The sequence below is a fragment of the Raphanus sativus genome, chromosome 7 (genome assembly GCF_000801105.2).
Source record: "Raphanus sativus cultivar WK10039 chromosome 7, ASM80110v3, whole genome shotgun sequence".
Classification (NCBI taxonomy): Eukaryota; Viridiplantae; Streptophyta; class Magnoliopsida; order Brassicales; family Brassicaceae; genus Raphanus; species Raphanus sativus.
The window spans coordinates 691,354-707,100 of record NC_079517.1 but is presented as its reverse complement, the minus strand read 5'-3'; the positions used below and the strand labels follow the sequence as shown (position 1 = coordinate 707,100).

Below are 15,747 nucleotides of genomic sequence, written 5' to 3'. Positions count from 1 at the left end.
GGGACCAGTCAATTCCTTGACGTCTTCAATAGCATGCTCTCTTATATGAGTCATCAAAATTTTGGTTTAATTTGCGGGGAAATGTCTTGTTAAACATAGAAACTATGAGTATTTACTAATTATTATACTCCATCCGTTTCTTAAAGAGTGTCGTTGTGACATTTTTCACACCGATTAAGAAAGTTGTTGAAATATATGTAAGTTGTAATTAATTATACCTCTTTGACCAATAGTATTTAAGATAAATAAAATTATTTATAAAATCAATGCAATTTGCAATTAATTTTCAGCTGAAAGTTAGTATAATTTACATTGGAATTGTAAAGTGACATTCTTTATGTAACAAGAAAATGAGTTTAGAGTGACACTTATTACGAAACAGAGGGAGTACCATATATAACGGTAAAATGTGAAGTGGTTTAGAGACATGCATGTTTTGTTTTCTTTTTAGTTACCTATTCATTCCTATGATGTCTTGTCTGCTTTAGCGTGTTTATGCCTTTCGATGAGAAGATATACTCTCTTTATATTTTTGTTATTATGAGATGAGATTTTTGTATTAAGTATATGTATAGATGCGTATGCTACTGGAGTCAAGGTTAAACACTAGGAAAAAAGATTGATATAAAAGTCTTACAGCATAAATACATGAAAACATAGTAATCATAAGTTAAAGCCTACTATAATTTGACTTTCATCTTATATATGCTGATATAACATTCGGTAAGCCCCAACAAAATATTTATATCTCTTCACTCTAAGCATCATGTGACATATAATCGTTGAATCAAGGTTTATCTCATATATATAACTAGTTAACTCAAAAGAATTAGTTAACCTCATGATCACCTTCTTCTGCTGCTGCTGCTTCCTTGGGAGAAGTTATAGTCACTGATTCTCTCCTTTACTTAGCCTCAAACCATAACTCTCCCACAAATTTTGATCTCCATCTCCCATGAAGAACGGGAAGCAGTTTGTACTAGCCGCCATTGCGCCGCTTGGATTTCCAGCGTTTGCGTTTGCGTTTGAAGTTGAAGAACCAACATTATTGCCTTGTTCATTCATCGTCTGATGATGCTGATCACTATCATTATATCCACTTTCTTGATTGTTGCAGATCTGATTTTCTTCGGTTCTTGGATAGTACACGCCGCAGCTCGACGAATTCTCCTTCCTTTTCTTGTTGATTTGCTTCTTTTCTTTCATCTTTTCATTGCTGATCCTTTCCCACTTTTCCTTGCACACCAAGGCACTTCTCTGATCAAACCCTAATTGAGTCAACTTCGCTGCGACTTCCTCCCATAGAAACTCATCCGAGCATCCTTCCAATACCTCTTGAAACGCTGAGTCCATGCTACTTCTAATCTCCCTAAGCTTTATGATCTCTTGCTCATCCCAGAATCTACCACTTCCTTTAACAGAAACATTGTTAGTAGTCATTGTTTGATCGCTTCCATTCTCATTATTGTTTTGGATCTCATCATTCCTTTCTTCTGGGGACGAGCCTAATGGCTTTATCAACTGCTTTCCAGTTAAATACTGCAATGCCTCAATCACAGCTACATCCCTAGCTTCCATCCTCTCCCTCTCTTTAGCCCAAAATAAATGCTCTTTATCAACCCTTGCAGCTTCCCTCTTTCTCCATTCCTCTTCTTTCATCATCCTTTGCTCCTCTTTGTCTTCGATAACCTTTGTCAACTTCTCAAGCCAAGCATCTTGCCTCTCTATCAACCTTTTCATGCTCACATCAATGAACTCCTTGATCTTAGCTTTCCAACTCCTCTTTTTCCTTCTACTACTAGAATCATTCCCTTCAGAAGACGAAGTCATCAGCTCCATCTCCGAGGAGTTGTAGTTGTTAGAAAGACTTAGGCTTTGCTGATGATGAAAACCATGTAGAGCATCAACGCTATGATGAATGTTAGACGTTGTTGTAGTAACGTTTTGAGTCTGGAAACCATGAAGAGCATTGCTCATGAACTGTGTATTATGGTTGGGAATAGAAACCAGGTTGTTGGAATCTCCGTAGAGCGCCTCGAGCTGCCGGAAAAATCTGTAGTGTTTACCGTCTTGTCTTCCGGCTTTGCCTTCTTTAGTCTTTTTATAGTATTTGTAAAGATTCTCAAACTTCTCTCTGCATTTCTTCCCACTCCTTTGGTATCCATGTTCCTCAGACATAATCCTAAATAATAAAACAAAATGAATGAGGAAGACTAGTAGTTCGTGGTTTGATTGAATTTTGAAGCAGTGCCCTAATCTTGAATCACTGAATGTTCATAAGATATATTCATTTTGCGTAAAAAAAAATACAGGCATAAATAATATACATTGAATGGTGGATTTAATTTGCTTAAGATTAGATAGTGACCCACATAAAAGTTTGTTTTCTTTTTTTCGACATACACTGGTTATAACTTTCGGACCAACATTGTTTTCGAGATCACTTCTTAGTGGACTAATAGTTTATAGCACAAGAACATGTTTCTATGCATAGTTACACAGAAAAAGAGGGTACATATCTTCAGAAGCTAAGAAAGCTGAAGCAGAAGTTATCAGTAGAAAAGGAGAAAACTAAAATCAGAAGTCAAAGAAGATTGTAAATCTTTTTGTTTTACTCTTGTTTATGTTTAACCCTTTTGGGTTTTCAAAGCACCTGATAACGTCTTAACTGAAACTGCCCAGGTCTGGTCATTCTCTTGACCGAAACAAAACGATATACTAAAGAAATTGTTTGGAACTGACTACTCTGTCTATACACATCATCAGTTTGTGATGTGTATATATTACGTGGGAATGTAATATTTATATTTTGATCAGCTGAATAAGTATGTCGAAACTGAGGAGCAAGGAAAATGTTGAGGTCACACTCTTTCTAGTTATTAATGCATAAATAAATAAATAAAGATTTAACTTGTCTTCGGGATTTTCACTTGATGGAAGATCTAGATTTTAACAAGAAAGCGTATGAAAGGTCAAGTCTGAAAGAAAACCCATAAAACAAAATACTCAAGATTTAAAATACTCCATTTAAAAAACCTGAAGAAGTTGATAGCTTGTTTATCAACAAATGTTATTAATTTCCTCCATTGGAAACTAGTTTTCTCCAAATTGACTATAACATTAAAATATGAGACATTAATTGTCTATGAATAAAAAGTTCTTGTGGTGTGAATTTGTTTGAAAAATATGCATAAAGTTTATTTGTAAATGTATTTATAAAAAAAAACGAAAATTAGGAAGAGAGAGATTAGGGTAAGTGAAGCAAACCTAGAAACTTCATCCCAGAGAGGTCCCTTTTGATTAGCTTCTTTGAACTTATGATCAAGACGAGATCTAATCTCCAGCAGAGTTAGGGTTTCTTGTCTCGGCCATCTCCCCGTTCCCCCGCCATCTCCACCGCTGAAACCTCCTCCGTCGAGAAACCCACCAAACCCAACTCCTCCCCCACAAGTACTCGCGTTTAAGTTACTGTTGTTTCCAGCGGTCGTCGACGAACTCCCACCCAATCCATGTATGCCATGTGGCAGGAAACCCATCTCCTGATGATCAGTAGTGAACTGATGTAGACGCTGTTGTTGCGGCGGTGCTGCTAGGTTGAAGCCGAAGAAATCAGAGGGGAAATGAGAAGAAGTCGACGGTGACGCAGCCGTAGTTGTCCTCCCTCCACCTTTCATGAGCTGCCGGAGCTCCGGTATACCGTACTGAGAATGATGATCTTCCATTTGAAGTATATGTTCAGCTGAAAGAGAAGGTCGATCGACAGTGAGGGAAGAAGAAAAGAGTAAAGGTTCAATTCTTTTGATTAAAAGGAGAGAAAAGATTGAAAGTTTTTTGAGAGAGAGAGAGATAGATCGTGTAGTCCACGAAAAGGGTCGAATGTAAGCTATAGAGACGATATGGTCCCATGACTTGATAACCTTATTATTTTTCTTCTTGAATGAGAGAGAGAGAGAGAGAGAGAGAGAGAGAGAGAGAGAGAGAGAGAGAGAGAGAGAGAGAGAGAGAGAGAGAGAGAGAGAGAGAGAGAGAGAGAGAGAGAGAGAGAGAGAGAGAGAGAGAGATGTTATGGATACAGATACGTATACAGATTTTTGTATGTATCTGTTTTTTTTTTATAGAAAAAATATACCATATGCGTGTCTAGCTCAGTTTCCATTATTTCTATCAAATAATTTGAATACATGTGTGCATTGATGTGTATCTACTCATAACAATGTAAGGTTTTGTCTCACTTAGAGACAATATAATACATCGAGGCATTCTTCTTTAGATCTTCGCTCTAGTTCTGGTTTTGAATTATTACCTGAAGAAACTTGATATTTTGGATCCACTAGTTATTCACTTATTTGGATTTTGTATGGTGATAATTTTACTGCAATTTGCACATGTGGCTTCATAATTGGCACAATTCCTTATATGAAAATAAAGGGTTCCGGGTTCCCTATTAATTCATTCCCTTGATTTGTTAGGTAGCCTCATTATTTGATCTCATCTCTTGTTTTTATAGGATATTTTTAATATTTTGTGTTTCTATATACCGACTAAACAAAAAAAAATGTAAATGTGTAGATCTATATATACGTTTTGTGTTTTTTTGAAATTATCTATATATACGTTTCCTAAAAATAAAATAGTTTTATTTTTAACATTATTTTACGGCGATTCCCTTGTCACTTTAATAAATTCTTGAACCTTTGTTTTGCTTTAGATCCGTGTTTCAGCTTTTAAAGCTTCGTATTTCATTAAAAATAGAAGTATTCTGCATAGTGCATGTAACTCTAAAGATAAAATTCGCTAGACATGTGTGTGTGAATTTATTAGAATATTAAACAAAACCAATTGGCCGCAATAAGAGGGGGTCCTCTGAAAAATTACCAAATTATTGGCTTTTATGCTCCCCAACATTTCAACCTGTCTAATCCCTAACCATTTGGCTTTGTTGTTCCTTCACTGACACTTTTATTGCTTCAATCCTAATGTTCACCGACTTTGTAATTCCTTAATTCATTTCATGAAACTAGAACATTCAAATTCGTGTATATATGTTGCTCAAAAATATATATATATATAGAAAATATATGATTCCTAAATATATATGATTTAAGTACTATAATATGTTTTTAACATCTTCTCCAATTTTTTGATCCATGATGTATATAGTTACCTTTTTCAAAAAATAAAAATAAAATACTTAACCAGAAATCGGCTGAAACCATAAACTTGCAATAGGTGAAGAAAACAATTTGGGTTAGGCTTGGTTCAAAGAGATAACTAGTAGATGCATACATGAAATATGGGATGTGCAAATTATTAATCATATTCAACTCGCTTTAGCTATTGTTTGCTCTTTCTTTTTTTTTCTTAAACTTTTGCTCATCATATGAGCTTTTTTTTTTGCTAAAAGCATATCCAACCCACTTTTACTTTTATTTCTATAATAGCATTTATAGTAAAAATCACTGTAATCCACCTCTATTTTTATTTCTAAAATAGAGATTACTAGTTTTTATTTTATTTATAGAGGTAAAAATAGTATTTTCTATATTTTAGAGATCTCTATTTTAGATAAATACATTGAACTAAAACTTATCTCTATTATAAAGTTATTCTATTTTAGAGCATCTCCAATGTATATCTTTATATTTTTCTCTAAAATAGAGATTTCTATTATAGAGATGGATTTGTTCCAATGTATGTCTCTATAATAGAGTTCCTCTATTTTAAAGGAAAATATAAAAGAATCTCAGTTTTTACTTCTATATTTAGAGATTAAAATGACAAATTTCTATATTTTCCTCTATAAATAGATGAACTCTATTATATAGACATGCATTGGAGCAAATTCACTTTTATATTAGAATTTTTCTATTCTAGAGAAAATATAGAAATAAAAATAGAGGTAGATTGGAGATGGTCTTAAAAGTAAAAATAAATAAATACATTGGATATGATCTAAAACTCATCATATGAGTTTATTGTTCAGCTATTCCATTCAATTACTAATTTGGGTTTCATTATAAAATAATTATTGATTTTATATCAGATCCTGCTATGGGCATATCCAAGATCCATCAAGAGCCTTCACCGAAAGCTCTTCTGCGTACCGGCGTTTCGTTCCTTCAGCTCTTGTGGCTGAAGCGTTGGCGGTTAAAGCAGCTATGACAGCAGCTATCTCATCACATGTCAGCAGTCTTTTGGTCTGTTCTGACTCAAAGAACCTTGTCTCACTCTTGAAGTCTCATGGGCAGGATGTGGTTCTGAAAGGTGTTCTCCATGACATCAGTGTCTTGACTCACTCTTTCACCTCTATCTCTTTTCAGTTTGTTCCGCGTTTAGCGAATGTTCTTGCTGACTCTCTTGCAAAGACAGCTCTCCTTACAATTCCTGCAATTTGTGCTGTTGTTGTTGTTTGATTTGAACCTTGAATCATCTTAATCAATTTTAGTTTGCTCAAAAAAAAAATTAGAGAACATTAGTGGACACATGAAGAAAGAAACAAGATTATGAGGAAAACAAAAATAGTTGGAAAAGGAACAAGAACTTTATTATATTTAATGATGGGCTGAAGACACGTGTCAGAATTAAAGCCGTCTATCATTATAGGACCCCTAGAAAATTTTCCTTTTGACTTGATTGAGAGACTTCAACAGTTCCTCAGAACCTTACGTTAAAACGATGGCGTTTCTTTTTCTATTGCTCTTTTTCAGTAGGAATATGCAAATAATTGTTTCTTTCTTCCATGGCTTGATGGCAAATAAACAAGTAGCTAGGGTTTCATTTGTCACATACCTCTTTATTGTTTCATCACCCCCAAATCGATTGATACCTTATCTTCTTCTTTTGATTTTGATTTTACTTCTAGAATCTAAATATTTGAGATAGAAATCATTTAACATATTCCTTTAATAAGAAAATCAGTTTATATGTATGGAATAATAGTCGACCAAAAAAAAATGTATGGAATAATAAACCTAAATCAGTATAGACTATACGAAAAAATCAAAATATATAAAATGTTCTTAGGTATTTCTTCTATTTTCTTAGTCACCAATAACTCAATATCATTAGTAACATTTATGCTGTATTGAATCTATATTAATGTCCCAAGACTGCAAGCAACACTATAAAATTATAACATCATAAAATTCAGTTATATGTTCGGGTTGTGATTATAATTTCACAAAATATGTTTACAATCAATACTCTTAAATCTAGTGTAAAACTATTTTTATTACTATACATGTATAGATTTGGCATAACAAGAATTATTCTATCAAGATTATAATAGCATATTTGATTTTTTAAAAAATATTATAATTTTTGTTTGTGTATTAATATGCAAAGCCAGTTACTAAACACTAGGACATGTGTAAGTCTTTGTATATTGATCAATCAAAGGTCATGCGGTACGTCTGAGCGATCAATGGCTTAAGGGTTTCACGTCATGTTTATGCGATTCGATAATCACAGATATTTTTCAGTGCTGATATATAAAATTATCTATAATGCAGTCATATATTAAATATAGATAATGTTGCTAAAAATATAGATATGTATGTTGTAGATAAGGTGTACGTAAAATCATCCCTCCCGTCTTGAATCCTTATGTTGGCTAAATATAGGTTATTATGGAATAATCTATGAGATCATTTATCATACGTATGTTGCCTATATTAGAACATTAGTAAGGTTCTAATATAATTATCATTTCCAAAATAAATTTCTTTGATATAATATAACAGGAAAAGAACCAACACTATGGCATTACTTGAATTAAAATTATTGTCGTCAATAATATATATATTGCTAATACTTTTTCAACATATTGCTAATACAAATAAACTTAAATAATTGAAGATATGTAATTAACCATTGCTAATAGGGGACCTATAGTTTCCACATCGGCTAAAGTCGAAGTAGCATACTTTTGCTCGAAAGTGAAACTAAAATCTGAGCTCTACTGCACTACTACTAAGATGGGTCGAAGCGGATACGGAGCGGATATCCGGAATTTTAAGAATATCTATTAATTTGATTAATAATCGATTTGATTCGATCCGTAATTTTTCGGATATCCGGTGTTATAGATATCCGGAAAAGTCAGTATATTTTACCGGATATCCGATTCGATCCATCGATCCGGTAGAAAATAATAAAAATATATATCTTTGAAAAATATTAAAAGAAAAGGAAAATTCGTGTCTAAAATATTGCATTATAAATTATTTGAAAATTACATACTTTTAAAGATTTAGCGATCAAATAATTAATTTAGTGTATAAAATAACTAAAAATCTATATAGAGATATAAAATTATATGTAATTTCATATATTCATGTATATGCATATGTATATTACGGATCAGATATCTGTTTTTTAAATGAGTATTTGTGATTTGTTCTTCATCTGACGAATATTGAGTTTTAATATTTGCTTTAATTCGTAAAATTACGGATATCCAAATTTTTGGGATCGAACCGAAACGAATAATAGATCAAATTAAATTTTACGGATATTTTTTCATCCTATTGTTATGTACACATGCCATAATTTTCAAATATGTTAAATCGTATTTTCAATTATATGCGGTAGGGCCTTTATTCATTCGTACACCACCATAGTATTCCTACATTGATTAAAAATTCGTACTTTATGATGAGCAAAATGTATAGAATTCATATGGAGGTACAACTTTTCACTTAAAAACTATTGAATACAAAGTTTCATTGATGAATTACACATCCAAAAATGTGGCTTACATACGATCAACTTTAATTTACTTATATACTGAGATACCATTTCCTAGACTGACAATAGCCATCGTGGTTTTATTATTGTATTATATGATCCTTTTTGAAAATGTTATGATTCTCGTTAAAGCAAACTTTGTTTTATTGAAAAAAGGGAAAGTTGCCTCAACCATGATATGTTTATATAATATATTGTTGTTCTATCATCAAAGATCAATCAACCATCCCTTTAGTTTGTTAACAAGATCTATCTTTCCATTGTTGTGTATGAATCAATATATAATATTCCTTAGCAATCATATCGTTTAAATATTAAAACTGAAAAACATTCTTCCTCACAAAGTTGTGGACCAGGCTACCCAAAATCATGAATATACATGGGGTTTTATTTCCAAATAATCAATAGTTAAGTTTACTTAATTAGTATATGACATGAGAGAGCTTGATGCCGACAAATTCTTAATGATCAATTTGGATTTATTATTAAAGAAATAATAGGTGAAGATGTAATTATTTCTTAGAAAGGAGTCAAGGAGTAAGGACAACCAAAAAGAGACATATATACAGTTATAATATCTTTTTGTTTTAATGCGGAAAGATTATATTATACTTATATAACGAGGTGTTAACTGGTGTGGAAAGAGAGATGTTCAATCAATTCTTAATATTGCAGAGATACATTTTTTTAAAACAAGAAATGAAAGCAGAGAACGTATAGAGAGTGATGCAATCATGGACAGTGTATAGTAACTGTAAGAGAAGAAGAGAGAAGAGAGTTCCTAATGAGGGAAATATGCTGAACAGAAGAATCTCAGCTTACCCACTCAGTCTTTGTTTTAAGCCCGACAAATAAAACATTTTTTAAGAAGATCAATTAATAGATTTTTTTCGGTTCACAATAGAAGAAATATAATTCTAATATAATTCCTAAGAACCAATGAAATTATACTTTTATATTATATTAAAGAGGAAAATATTAATGATCAAAGTCTGAATCTCTGAAAGATCAGACCTGATGACTTGCTTTTCACGTAGGTAGACGTTCGATCCATGCAATGTACATATATATACGTATATTCATATGTGCAGACACAGTGTTTCGTAAAATCCACCATTATTGCTCTCTAACAGTTTTTCTATTTATTTAGATTGTTTTCTAGTACAAAAAGGAGAATTTAGGTATGAAGTTAAATAATTTCATTTTCCTTTGCAAAACATATATTTCAGGAGTGACGCCATAAAATGCATATCAATTATATAAGATGTTGCAGCAATCGAATGGCCTAATGGATAAGTTATAAAAGTATTAAATATAACTTTTAAAGTCATACATCATTTTAAAAATTGCACAACAATAACCAAATAATAGTTTTATGTTGGAGTTATATTTGAAGGTGGATGATCTTTAAAGTGAGGATTTGGGGACGGGTTGCTCCAACAAGGAATCTTAAATATATTTTAAATTTTGTTAATATACTACATTTTAATCCTTAGTTTTGATAATAATTAATTATAAACATTAAAATTTTATAAATAAATAATAATACACAATAAAATGAAAACATATATTTCTAACTTATTATAGATACTGTGGTTTCACCAATTTTGTTTTTTAAAAATCTTTTAAAAATCATCAGTTGGATAAAATGGTTATGAAATAGTTAAACTATAGATGTTTAATATTTTATTTTAGATGATTTAATTTAAATAACATTTTTGTAAATTTTTGTATCAATAATAACATATACGAAATCTCAATATTTGGTCAAATATATTTATAAAGATTAAAATAATAAAAATCAATATTAGTATAATTATATGTGAGTTACAAAAGTAAAATGATCAAAATTAAAGTAAATAGTGTTTTGATGAGTTAAATAGTGGAAATTCAAATATGATATTGCACTATGTAGATTCTCAAAATTTGAGAACTTGTTACAAAGTTAAAATCTTCAAAATTTGAGAGTTTTGAGGCTTTTTTTGAGATGCTCTTACTCTTTTTATAGGACACAATCATCTAATGAACCGATGAGAACGTAGTTTTGGTAAAAAAAAAAAGGAAGAAAAAAAACTGTACTGGCTTATATAGTTGATGTTTGATAAGAGGAGAACATTGATGGATGTCGATAAGAATGTGGGGTTACACCCACCAGCTGGAGTTTAATTTATTAGGCTTTCTCTTGATTTGGTTATACCTTTTCCTTTTAGAACTCCTTTTCTAACAAAGAAAAGGTAGTATGGTGAGAAGGCCCATGTTGATGGTAGGTTTGAAACGACGGATGCATGCATTAGGGAACCCTGAAAGTATATATCATATACACAAAACTCAAACTGGTACCTAGGCATATTTTCACATTGAGCGACTACATAATCTCTGGAATGTTATTGTTATTCCAACCGATGTAGTCTACAAAATAAATTATGCTTGAAATGATGATTTATGCTTAAACGTCGGAGAGATGATCGGAAAGTTCCGAGAAGACGACAGAGAAAAACGGTTACGGTGAATGAAGACGGCGGAAGTGTCAATTAGAGAACGAGCTCATGTAGCTCTAATACCATATGAGTAAAATAAATTCATTCTCATTAATTCCAATCAAATGTACAAACTACTGTATTTATACTCTATACAATCTCTCTATACACTTCATGTACACGTATACAAAGGATGAAATATACAAATATATATATAGGATAATACATTCTGTTTACCTTTTTTCTGAAAAAACATTCTGTTTATCTTAATTTGTAAAATTAGAACTTTTTACATTCTTAGCAAAGAAATATATTTTATAACTTGTTTTTTTTAAGGTTGACTTTGTTTGATTACAATTCTTTCTAAATGGTAGAAAAACGCAATGAAAAGCTAGATTGCACCAAGAGCGACACAGCTGATATTTGCTAAAAGAAGAGAAGTTGAGAAATAAAATAATGTTTAGAAATAAAGATTTAATTCTTCAACAAAGAGTATTCAATCTAAATTTTGCTTCTCTTTCAGTTTCGATTATAATTAAGCACGGTATGCCATTAACATCGACCTGAATTATTAGGTGAAGATCTATGTGACAAGAAAACCGATCCCACAGGAAAAAGATTGTGCTATTTTCAAAAGGTAAAACGTTAATAGTATGTATTTGATTATTTATAAAAGCATACCTCTCTTTTTCGTTATCTTTTCGAAACATTTTCCTTTTATAGATCTTGCCAAGATTTGTTAATAAAATATACACTATGCAATCTAACACTATACTAAAAGGAAGATATGGAGAGATTCTAGCATGTCCACGTCACTTAATAAATTCCTCCAATCACAACATTTCATTAAAACATGTCATACGGGCTTGAAAATCTACCTATAAGTCCAGGCTTCATGTGTATTTGTGTTTTTGAGTGGGCTTCGCTATCGTTACGCCAAACGAGAGAAACCTCTACCTCTTCATCTTCTCCGCTTGAAACCATAGCCATAGAGTTCTATCGATCCACCTTTGCACAATCAAGACTCCACTACATCTCGATCAATAAATTTGTTTTTTTATGGTTTCGTTTCAGCTTTATCTTTTCCTCCTTCTTTATATACTCAATTCTTCTTCAGTTTTTCATTGCACCTCCCCTTTCTACTGCTCTTACATAAAGCCATATGTGTAAATCTAATTGTTTCAACCATTAAGAGGAAGAGGAGGCCGGGTGTGTACAGTCTCCAGTGATTGGGAGAAGAGGAGTTTCCGATCAGCCGGAACGGGAGTTTTCGAGACAACGTTAGGGTTTTTCTCCGGGACTTCACGGAGGTCAAAGAATACAACATCCGCGGATCACCTGTTTGGTGTACGCTTCTAAATCACGAGGCAAAGAACTCAGTGATTCCTCTTCACCATCGAAGAAGACACTGCTTTATCCTCGGAACCTTACTGTCATCACTGCAGATGCACAGGTTCGTCCCCTTTGATTTCAATTAGGTTTGTCCACAGCTGTTGGAGTACTTTAGATATGTCAGATCGAGACTTTGGCTTTTCAATGATTGTGGTGACCGAGCTGTACAGTTGCTATATGTGAAATCAGTTCATCCTTACAGTACGATACTCACAAACAAGTTATAATCATCAACACTCATTTGCTCTCTCCTCATGATTCAGCACTGTCTATGGTCAGGTATTGCAGCATGTACAATGTTTAATCTTAAATCTTTGTTGTATCAATCCATTCACTATCACTGCTGTTGATTTACATCTTTCTGAACAAGACTTTTTGACCGGTTTACAAGATTAACCAAGAGAGCGATCAAAACATTGCCAAGTTTGATGCTTTTGATCTGTTTGTATAATAAAAGTTGTTTCTTTCTTTCACATGATGACTTATTTACTTAAAGTTATATATTTGTTTGTGTAGCTAACGAGGGATCCTTAATGGTGTTATAGTGTACTGGAAGCTCAGTTGATTATATTTGTTGCTTTGAAGATGTTGCATGATGCCTTCATGAAACCATTAAGATTAAAAAAGTATCTTATTAAGGCCTTGACGTGATAGATTCAGTTTCTGTTTATATATAAACAATTAACTTGAACTGCTTTTCCTGTGTTGTATGAAATTGCAGCTCTAGATGCTGCCAGTAAAGGGAACCGATTGATCCACTCTTACCTCAGGTACTTCCATAATAATCTCCATGTTAGTCTTATATGAACAGAGCAGTCTTTTTCCAAATACATTTGCTTCATACGGTTCCTTAGCCTTGATGTCTACATCTCACAGTATCTTTTCCTTAGCCTTGATATCATTGTTATAATAAACCATGGCTTTGTTCTCTGCACCTTACATCAGTAAATTCTCTCACGCTCTTCATACTCTCTACGTTAGATAAGGCGTTCAACTTTATAGATCTGGAATAGTTTGCTTTGGGATTGGTTTGATATCTGTGATTGATTGGCTTTTGTTTTTTTTTTCCCTGTATCAGATATCAAAGATCATAACTTTATAGGTCAGATTATTTTAACTTTGCAATTAGACTGATGTTGGTTGAAATGAACTATAGTGGAGATTCTGATTTGATTTTTTGTTTTCGTGTTTCGATTAGATTACATTTTACCATAGATTAACAAAACCCGATTTGGTGCTGTAGATGAGCAGTAGGGGTTTCTTCAACAAGACTTATTGGTACTGTTGGACGCAGCAGCGGGTGTTATCTCAGTTTCTAATCTTTTTATCATATGCAAAAATGTAAACCTTTTTTTAAACTTCTAATTACTTCTCTGTCTCTTTGGCACAGTGAATGCAACTGTCTCTCCTCCATAAAATCTAAAGGTTAATGTGTACTTCACTTCCATTGCATATAACTGAGATTCACTTTCCTCTTGATTGCAGAGAGTTCGGAGTCTATTGGCTTATACACATATATCTTTTCGGCGTCAGTGTCGTTCTCGGTAACACTCCGCCCTTTCGTCTTCGGATACGAACCGGAACTCAAAAAGTTAAACCAATCGCTCAATTTTTGATTCTGATTGCAGGAGACGTCGTTTTTTGTTTGTTTGAATGCTCTCTTTGTGATTGAATATATGTTGAGTCTAACCTAAGGATTGCCAGATGAGATTGGGGCAGGCTCAGCAAGCAATTTCTTTCTTGAGTTATCTGAAGTTTCATCAAGGTTTGTGAGGGGCATTTTGTGAGTCAGTGAGAACTGCTTCTTATATGCAGCAACTTCTGATGCTGTATTGTTTAATGTTTGTCTTGATTTTGGCAGTAGTGTTTTGTCCTTTGAGCGTAATGGATGGTTGGGTGTCAGAGATAAATAGGTTCACTCCAAACTTGGAGTTCTTAGGTATGTTGGTGATAAGGATTGCCGTATGGATTTGCGTAAGGAATGTATGATCATGTCAACAAGAGCTCTAATGTGAGAGTGAAAGTTTTGGTCTTTCTCTAGAACTTGGGTTTTTATCAGCTGTGTGTAATTATATTTTTCCAGGAATCTTTGTTACCATTTTATTTATTTGTTGTTGACAACGTATGATATAGCATTGGTGGATCAAGACTTACTTTCTCAGACACCTTGGTAGTATGTTGTAATTCATCGAGTTGTGAACTGAATGAGAAATCATAGGTTAGTAGATACTGTAGGAATTCAAGATTACCTTCCACTCATTTCACACATATTGATTATATTTTGGTATTTCATTTTTTTTATGTCACCTATGCAGAATGGAGTGGGTTTACTTTCCAGACGAAAACTCTACACTTCTGTTTTGACTTCTTATGATACATTTCTTCATGATTTACTTTCCCAACCAGACAAACCATAGGAATGAATGAACAAAAACTGCTCCCCTAGAGGTGTTAAATATATAATGCTGCTCTGATCTTAGAAAGGTGTATGCTTTAGCTTATTATGTTAGAGTTTGACTGAGAGCTTGATTACCAGTATTGTGTGAAACTACTTGCCAGTATAAAATGGAATGGGTTGATTATTTTTATATGTGACACACCGACTATTCTCCAACCAAAGTTTCAAGACTGTTTTTATCATTTACATATTTAGGTATGATATCACAAAATCAGTCCATTAAAAACTTGACACTGTCCTTTTCAATTGGGCTAGGATTTCATTTTTTCCCGTGAGCTACGAAATGACGTATCGTTCTAATAATTACTTCTACAATTTTTGAATCAGTATTTCAAGAAAAAAAATATATTAAATGAATTGTATATGTATAGGTGAGTGTCAATTAAATTGCTAGGAGAACAATTCGAAACAATTTTTTTCAAAAAAATAAGTGAAATGAAACATTTCTATAATCCAACCAATCAAACACATAATTAGAATTTTAATCTATTTTTTTGTTTATTTTGCTCATCACTTTATATATTATTTCCAATAGAGAAATATCAGAAATTTGGATATTAAAAATTTTGAAATTTGTAAAACAGAAAAAAATGAAAATAATTTTATAGTTATCAAACTACTTATATTTTTATAATAGATTATGCCATTCATATATCAAAATAAATATACATA

General features: G+C 32.5%; 1 protein-coding gene and 1 long non-coding RNA gene across 10 annotated transcripts; one reads left to right on the top strand and one right to left on the bottom strand.

Moving 5' to 3' along the window:
* Window positions 1–599: 599 nt before the first annotated feature.
* Window positions 600–3,895, bottom strand: LOC108818523 (trihelix transcription factor PTL). The gene is made up of 2 exons (XM_018591518.2): window positions 3,268–3,895; window positions 600–2,182 (listed from the first exon to the last, which is right to left on the bottom strand). The coding sequence occupies exons 1-2, from the start codon at window positions 3,720–3,722 to the stop codon at window positions 889–891; spliced, it is 1,749 nt and encodes a 582-aa protein (XP_018447020.1). The 5' UTR covers window positions 3,723–3,895; the 3' UTR covers window positions 600–888.
* Window positions 3,896–12,005: 8,110 nt separating this feature from the next.
* LOC130497411 (uncharacterized) lies at window positions 12,006–15,201 on the top strand. 9 transcript variants are annotated; one of them, XR_008936374.1, is made up of 8 exons: window positions 12,006–12,891; window positions 13,134–13,243; window positions 13,339–13,387; window positions 13,861–13,958; window positions 14,103–14,161; window positions 14,246–14,382; window positions 14,479–14,835; window positions 14,933–15,201. It is a non-coding gene; the product is annotated as an uncharacterized LOC130497411 (long non-coding RNA). The 9 variants fall into 9 exon arrangements; XR_008936372.1 differs by having other exon boundaries at window positions 12,006–12,896; window positions 13,163–13,243; XR_008936373.1 differs by having other exon boundaries at window positions 12,006–12,896.
* Window positions 15,202–15,747: the final 546 nt, after the last annotated feature.